At 33.8% G+C, this 8,371-nt stretch overlaps 1 protein-coding gene across 1 annotated transcript in view; it reads left to right on the plus strand.

The window, feature by feature from the left end:
* The window catches only part of LOC127811546 (acyl-coenzyme A oxidase 3, peroxisomal-like), a 28,817-nt gene extending 20,769 nt beyond the window's left edge, over positions 1-8,048 (plus strand). The window contains exons 8-13 of the mRNA XM_052351502.1: positions 4,355-4,490; positions 4,586-4,705; positions 6,436-6,582; positions 6,666-6,770; positions 6,882-6,983; positions 7,492-8,048. Coding sequence (XP_052207462.1) covers positions 4,355-4,490; positions 4,586-4,705; positions 6,436-6,582; positions 6,666-6,770; positions 6,882-6,983; positions 7,492-7,740 — 859 coding nt within the window. The 3' untranslated portion in view covers positions 7,741-8,048. The remainder of the gene's footprint in view (positions 1-4,354; positions 4,491-4,585; positions 4,706-6,435; positions 6,583-6,665; positions 6,771-6,881; positions 6,984-7,491) is intronic.
* Positions 8,049-8,371: the final 323 nt, after the last annotated feature.

Below are 8,371 nucleotides of genomic sequence, written 5' to 3' on the forward strand. Positions count from 1 at the left end.
CTATGATAGAATAGAAACAAAGTTTTTGTTCCATTGTTTACAATATATATATAAACTAGCTAAGGTAAGAGAAGGAAAAGTAAGAGGTTTGAGCCAAGTGAAATGCATATAAGATAAAATCCAAAATGCACTAGTAAATGAGGGGCAATCAAGGAGAGATGGAAGGAGTACTTCTTGAATTTATTCCATGAATGTGGAAAACCAAAGTGTCATGTTGGAGCATCGTAGTAACTTTGAAGAAAAAAATTGTTGGATGTTCTATAGACATATATTTGGAAATAAAGCAAGCATTGAAAAATATAAAGAATAGTAAAATAGTTGGACCAGATAATATTTTGATAGAAGCACGAAAACGCATGGGTGCATAGGGCATGTTTTGGTTAACAAAATTATTTGATCTGATCCTTAAATCAAGAAGGATGTCGAATGAGTGGAGGAAAAACACTTTAGTGCCTATTTATAAGAATAAAGGAGATGTTCCAAGTTGTTGAATTATAGGGAATCAAGCTAATGAGCCACACTATGAAACTTTGTGGTAAGAGTGATTGAGCAAAGACTAGAAGAGAAACCAATGTGTGTGAAAACTAATTTGGTTTCTTGCCTGGGTGGTAAATACTGGAATCTTTTATACTTGCTAAGGTGCCAAATGGAAAGATAAAGAGCTGAACAAAATGATTTGCATATGGTGTTTATAGAGTTAGAAAAGCTTATGACCAACTATAGAGAAATTTTATGGAGGGTTTAGAGAAAGGAGGAGTTCAATTGGCTTTCAACTATCATTAAATTACATCAATGATCTGCATTAAGCCCCTATCTCTTTGTCCTAGCAATGAATGAATGATAATAAACATATCTAGGCAGAGGTGCTTTGATGTAATGCTATTTACAGATCACATTGTCTTGGTGGATGAGACAAAAGAATGTGTGAATATTGAAACCACCTTAGATTCTAAAGGTTTTATTTAAGCATATTAAAAACAAAAGGTTTTAAGTTGTGCATATTGAAAACAAAAGGTTAGGTTTTAAGTTGAGCATATTGAAAGCAAAAGGTTTTAAGATAACCAATTGAAAACTAAAGGTTTTAAGTTGAGCAGGTTCAGAATTGAATATATGAAATGTAAGTTCAGTAAAAATATAAATGTAGATGATATTATATGAAACTTGAAGCTCATGTCATTCCAAGAAAAGATTAGTTCAAATATTTTTGGATCTATCAGCCAAAAAGATAGAAACATTAAAAAGGAAGTTAAACTATAAAATTATGGTTAAATGAGAAATTGCATTTGGCATTCTATGTGTTGATAAGGTTCTATTAAAGTTAAAAATAAAATTTTGTAAGATGGCTATAAGATTGAATTTGTTGTATGGCTAAAAAATATTAGGTAGTATATCACTACCATTTGACAAATATGATCATAATGGAAATGAGGATGTTATGATGGATGTGCATCCATATAAGAAAAGAAAAAATTAAGATGAAGTTATTTGTAACATGGTTAGAGTGACTCTTTTTGAAGATACGAGGTGTGAGATACTATTAAGATAATTTGGTCGTGTGAGAAGATCAATGGAGGCTATTATGAGGAGAGTGGATGAAATGGAATAAATCTTTAGCAAAAGAGGTAGGGGATGACCAAAAATTTTGGGGGGAGATTCTTAGATATGATGAGTTACAAGTGCTTTATTAAAGAAAATGATTAGTGAGCTAGAACTTATATAGTTGACCTCACATAGTGGAATTAAGGTTTAATGTAAGACTACTCCTTTTTTCTTACTTGGCCAAGTCATCAGAAAGAAAGAAAAAGAAGTTTGCTCTCTTTCGGTTCTCTTGTCTCCTTCTTTCTCTGTTTTGTCACTCTTATTTCTTCACTTAACAGAACTCGACAAAAGAGTTTGACTATGCAGTTTTCATTTTAATTTATAGTCTCAACTTTGTTGTCTTTGCTCATACAATAGATCAACTCCACTGATTGAGTTTAACACCTCAAAATAGAGGTGTCATGTTATGGTTAAAACCCAACTGTATATTGTCACCTCCTGCTTTGGAGGTTGAAGCCATGAATCTCTTAGTTGACTACCCCTTGAAAATTGGCCACCACTTCACAACGTGAGTACCTATGCCCTTCTCCATTTTGATCCTTAATTCTTCATACGAAGTCTGGGCACCCAACTTTAAATAAAAAAATTATTTAATATCTCAATCTTTCGTATTCCACATAAACAATTGATAATATTCATCTCGTGCTTGCTTTTCCAAAGCTTTCTTGATGGCTAGCAGTTTCCAATTTCACAAAGAATATCCAGACCAAACGTGACCACTACTTGAAATTGCTAAAGCCATTATTTAATTATCTTAATCCATTTTTTTCCATCCTTTATCTTCTTTATGATCTTTAATCCTCTTGAGATCAAAGGGTATGTTAGGGTCTCCAAATAATTGACCCTTATACCTCCCTTAATAACCCTTATTAAACGACAAGTTTACATCATAATGTTTTTGAAGTTCCATCTGTCAAGCCCCGTAATTGGGTTGGACAATTCTGGTAATTCGGTTCTTGATTAGAACAGAATGCGAGAAGAGAGAGAGAGAGAGAGAGAGAGAGAATTGGAGGGAAAGAAACTTGTATTATCCTCAACATGCCACATCCATATACCCACAGGCCTTATATAGAGTCTGCCTTCTAACCAAGTCATAACCATCATAATGACAAAGGAATGGTCTGTTTTACAGTTAGCTACTGACCTCCTAACCAATTAACCACCCAACCTCCTAACCACTTAAACCTCCCCAGCTGATCTGCTAATGCAAGTGGTTATATCTTCCTAGCAAAATACTTGTTTACCCTTAGGGTCGTGACACCATCACCACATCAAAACTTACAATGCTCATTTGGTTCAATCATTTTTCAACTTGGACACACCCTCAGGAATGTTATAAAAATCCTTACATGTCTTGAGTGTTAACTGGCTTAGTTGTTACCCCCTAAGCACGATTCACCTCAAACATTTGATTATTCCTAATCAAGTCAATTAATTAAATTAATTCCAGAAAAAAATTGTAAGTAATTATAAAAATGTGAAATTTGGTTCGATTAAAATATCCAAAAATACCATGTAATACAGGGTATTACATTTAAAATTGAAGTTTGCATAAATAAGTGATTTAATATTTTTAGATATATATTGATATATAAATATATATTTTTGTATAAGGGTTATAAGTAAACAATTTGGAAATAAATCTAACACAAAAGATTAATGTCAAGTAAATTGAAGTATATGAACCATTAATACATTTCATTTTGAATAATTATAATATCATATTCACACAAGATTAACAAAATTACGAAATTATATTTGCAATACAAAGTATAAAGAAATGTAGTAGTGTGTCAACATGTAGGAGGTCCTCAGAATATACACAGTTAATCATATCTTCTACAATTACATTTAACTTCAATTTAAACACAATAAATATTAAAATTTAAAATAAAAAGGACATGGTTGCCTTCTGAAGAGGAATCCTAGAATATAACCATAATATTGTTAAAGAAGTCCAGTAATGATATTCATAAGAAGTAAGGTACCCACTTGCGAAAACTTAGTGTCTAATTACTCTTCTTATATAAACCTTTCCTCTCTATTTTATCGAACTTTTATTTTGCATTAAGACTTGTTTTTCTATTGAAAATATGTTCTAATGATAAAAAAGGTAGACGGTATTGAACTTTGTCAAAATTCATCATATTGTTAATTGGTTGCATTTCAATGAGTTTCGGAACATTTTATTAGAAAAATTGAATCTTCAATTTTCTAGTAGTCTCATGCTATTTCTTAGCAGATGAAAAACATTGCAATTGTTTCAGGCTCCAAATATTGTTGGTTTTTTTTTTTTTTCTGGGGATAGGCTCCATGTTGTTGCCTACTCATCCACCATCAAATCTATTTCTTCATTTCTTTGCGAATGTGTTAATCATGTGGCCTAATTACAGTCCTTGACCTGTTATGGATGTTGTGTTAATTGGCGTAATGACTCATGCCTGCCTCTTCAACATTTCGTTCAAACTTGGTAGATAATCTCCATTCTGAAATAGTAACTGCTATTTCCATTTTAGACTTGATAACAGAAAGACTTTCATTAATGTAATGGGAAAAACTGAATTCCCGCCCTGGAATTTGATTTCCTGAGTTATATACAGTCAACTACCTCTTTCTATCTAAAGCATCCTTACATGGTTAGTGGATATTGGTGGCTGAGTTAATTAATTATGAATCTGCTACTGTATGTTATTGTCTATTGTCCATAATTTATGGTGTTGCTACTCTGATCTATAGCTCTCCTTATTATCCTCAGATATGCTGTGAGTTTTGCTGCTAACTACTTGAAAATGATATATGTGAAGAGGACCCCTGAATCAAACAAAATGCTCCATGTTATCTCAAGTGCGTTCAAGGCTACCTTAACCTGGCATAACATGCGAACTCTTCAGGTCATAAACCTTATGCGCAGCTGTAGAAATAGGATTGATCTAATTTCTGTGTGTTCTCACGGAGGTTCCTTTTTATGTTTTAATTTATAAATCAGGAATGTCGTGAAGCCTGTGGAGGACAAGGTCTAAAGACTGAAAATCGTGTTGGCCATCTGAAGGGTGAATACGATGTGCAGTCCACTTTTGAGGGTGACAACAATGTTCTTATGCAACAGGTAATTAGATCATGGTCTCTGTTTGAGATAGATATGTCCATCACATTTGGTTGACATCTGAACAATGAACTGAAGGAAGAATATGGAGTTCCAAGATGTTTATAATGTGCAATTTTTGGGTGCTAAGAAGCTGGAACATTTCCTTGCAGGTGCTGTATCGTGTTGGACGCCCATGTCATATGCTGATGGCCATTGGCCATTTCTAGAATTTCATTGAGTTAAAAATAATTTGAAAATCAATTATAAAATTAAAAACAATATTGATTTATATTTATTATACCTTATTCGTTTGGACCTTCTAATTTGAAAGTTCTACATTCCAAAAAATTTTATGAATAAAGTCTTTTAATATATATATCTACGGATTTTAATCATACTTATTTTCCATTATGTAGAACAGGAGTTGTTCTTGTGCATGCATCTAAAATATATAATTTATCAGTTGATGCATTCTTGTCACGCCTTTCTTTGGTAGTTGCTCTTCCTGCATGTTCATGCCATGTTGTCTAGCATTCATGTCAACTTGTGCTTCTTACGTTGGGTGTTTATGTGGATTCTCAATGAACCAAAAGTATTTGAGGGAGGGAGGGAGGCATTCTTGTCATGTTGTGGTCTTTTTCTTGGAAGTTTCTCTTCCCGCATGTTCATGCTGTGTTGAATAGCATTCGTGTCTACTCATGCTTCTTACATTAGGAGGTAGGAAGGGTTGTATTTATTCACACCCTTTTTTGCAAAGAGGTTATTTTCACTACAAAATTTGTAACCTTCTAACCTAGTGTTATTAAAGGCCCAAGGTGCATTAAGGTGCAACAGGGTATTGGAGCCTAAGGCGCAAGGCGAGGCGCGCGCTTGATGGAACTAGGTGCATGCTAACTAAAAAAAATGAAAAATATATATTTTAGTTGAAGAATAAAGTATAAAATATGTTCTAACTTTTAATAATATATTCACAATCATGTTATCAAGAAAATTAAAAAAATTCAACATATACTAATGAAAAGAACAATAAAAAATGCCAAAAGAGGCAATTTAAAAATCTTTAAGTCAATTTAAATTAAATCTTAAACAATTTATAAGTCTTAAATCTTAATTAAGATTAATTAATTATGCATTTTAAATAATTTAAAAATCATCCTCATCATCAAAATCAAACATTTCCATATTTTCATCATTAGAAGCATCATCTCTAATATCCTCTTCTTCCACATCATGTCCCTTTCCATCTTTATCAAGTTCAAATTCAATTGGAGCATTTGAAGTAGTAGCCCTTTTACTCATTGTCAAATTTGTAGTTGAAGCAATAAATATAAACCCTAAATAGTAAAAAATTAAATAAATAAAGTAATGAACAACAAAATAAAAACCCTAAAAACACTTAAAAAATTCCAGGTGCTCCTAAGCTGAAGGCGCCTTGGGCCTAGGTGCGCCTTGTTGGTCTGCACCTGCCTGGAAGCATTCTAGGTGCCCAAAGTGCGCCTTGCACCTAGCCTTTAATAACACTGTTCTAACTGTAAAAGAACAACCTTATCATTGCTACCAAGATAGAAATTCAAACTTCTGTATATCAATTGCACATGAGCTACTTTTCTGTTGAGTTTAATCCTTGTAACACGGTCTACTTTTCTATGGAATTTAATCATTAAAACATGTTCTACTCTACTATTGAATTTAATCACTGGAACATGGTCTCTTGAGCATTGGAATTAATTAAGGGATTGCGTATACTATAGGTTAGCAAGGCACTTCTTGCTGAATATATAGCTGCCAAGAAGAGGAACAGACCATTTAGAGGTTTAGGACTGGAGCACATGAACAAAACAAGTCCTATTATCCCTTCTCTGCTTACAAGTTCTATCCTCAGGAGTATCCATTTCCAGGTAATGGAATTTTAGATTTACAGCCATCCAAGATAACTCATGTTGAACTAATAGTTTGGAACTTGTTTCCACTTCTATTTCAGACTGATATTTTTTGCCTGAGAGAGCGAGATCTACTTAGTCGATTTGCTGCAGAGGTTTCAGAACACCAAGCACAGGGACAAAGCAAAGAATATGCATTCATTCTGGTAGGCATTGCTGCACCCTTGTCACTATATTTATGTTTGTTGTATGCTTGATAAGAATTTTCTCCTTGGATATCTTTCCATCTTGTTCTTTGCTTCCCTTCTTCCAAACAGAGTCATCAGCTTGCTGAAGACTTAGGCAAGGCCTTCTCAGAACGAACAATTTTCCAAACCTTTATAGAGGCAGAGGAAGCTCTTTCTGCTGGACCGGTGAAGGTAAATCTAAGATTCTGTTTCTTATATTTATCTGCATCAGCATTTCTCATTTTGATTCATTCACTGTGCCTCTATGCCAAATCATATTTGTTAGCCTACGACATGCCATGAACGGAAGGCAGTCCTAATCTCAAGAGACATGGTATAATACCTTGCTTACCGGTTGTGGCGAATGTATGATTGGAGACGTGACATAGGAGAGTAGCGTATAGAAGATGTCTGGAACATGGTTAGAAAGTTCGAGCATTTTAGGTTAAAGAGTAACATACAATTTAGAGAGCATGGAATATGGTGCAAGTAAAATACATGTCTAGAAAGTTCGATTTGGCTCCTGTTATTATGCTAATATATGAAAAATTTTGACACCTAATTGTTGTGGAGTACGAGGATAACTACTGAAGATTGTAAATTGAAATTTAGATTTTCATTATGGTTCAAGAATGCCATTGTTGAACAGTAGTTCAGTTCCGAGGCGTCATCAAATAATGTATGTATGGCCTTCATGCAGAGCATGTTAGGTCTTTTGAGATCAATGTATGCATTGATCTGCTTGGAAGAAGATGCATCATTCCTGCGATACGGGTATCTATTACCAGAAAATGCAATCGCAATCAGGAAAGAAGTGACAAAGCTTTGCAGTGAAGTGAGACCACATGCACTAGGCCTGGTGAGTTGTTTTGGCATACCCGATGCTTTCTTGAGCCCCATAGCTTATGACTGGATTCAAGCAAATTCTTGGTCGTCTGTTCACAATTAGCAGCTTTTACACCACAGCTCTGTTATTATTATTTTGATCATATTGCGCCATTTCCTAGTCAAATGACAAGTTCACACCATATGTCTGGCCATTTCACTTAAGGGCAGGCTTTGTGAAAAGGTTTACATGTAAAAAGCAAGTGATTATATAGCATCATAAGTTGTACCATGACATCCCACAATGCAAGCTACTCCTTGGTACTTTGGAACTCTGATTTATGCATGCCTTGTATGATAAGTTGTACCTTGTTATTTGTCATTTGGAATTGGAGATTCAAAATCTATTGTCAGCAGATGTTATTGTTGGAATCATTTGGATTTTTGTCCAAATTTAACTCAAGAAATATAAGGATTTGAAATGACACCTAAAATAGGTTTTAATTTCTTTATAAAATGGAAAGAAATGGAGCCCACTTTAACATCCGAGGGTCAAAAAGAGAAGCTGACCACTAGGTTGGAGTGTGCAACTAAACTGAAAAATTGAACTGAATTGGGATGTTAGGTTTGGTTAATAACAAATATTGGTTGGGTTTCTATTGTTGTTTGAACAAAATAATAAATTTATTCATTGGAAATGTTATTTTTAAGCCATTTAGAATCTACAAGAAAGAGAATAAAAAAAATGATTAGGA

The sequence above is a fragment of the Diospyros lotus genome, chromosome 10 (genome assembly GCF_014633365.1).
Source record: "Diospyros lotus cultivar Yz01 chromosome 10, ASM1463336v1, whole genome shotgun sequence".
NCBI classification, from domain to species: Eukaryota; Viridiplantae; Streptophyta; class Magnoliopsida; order Ericales; family Ebenaceae; genus Diospyros; species Diospyros lotus.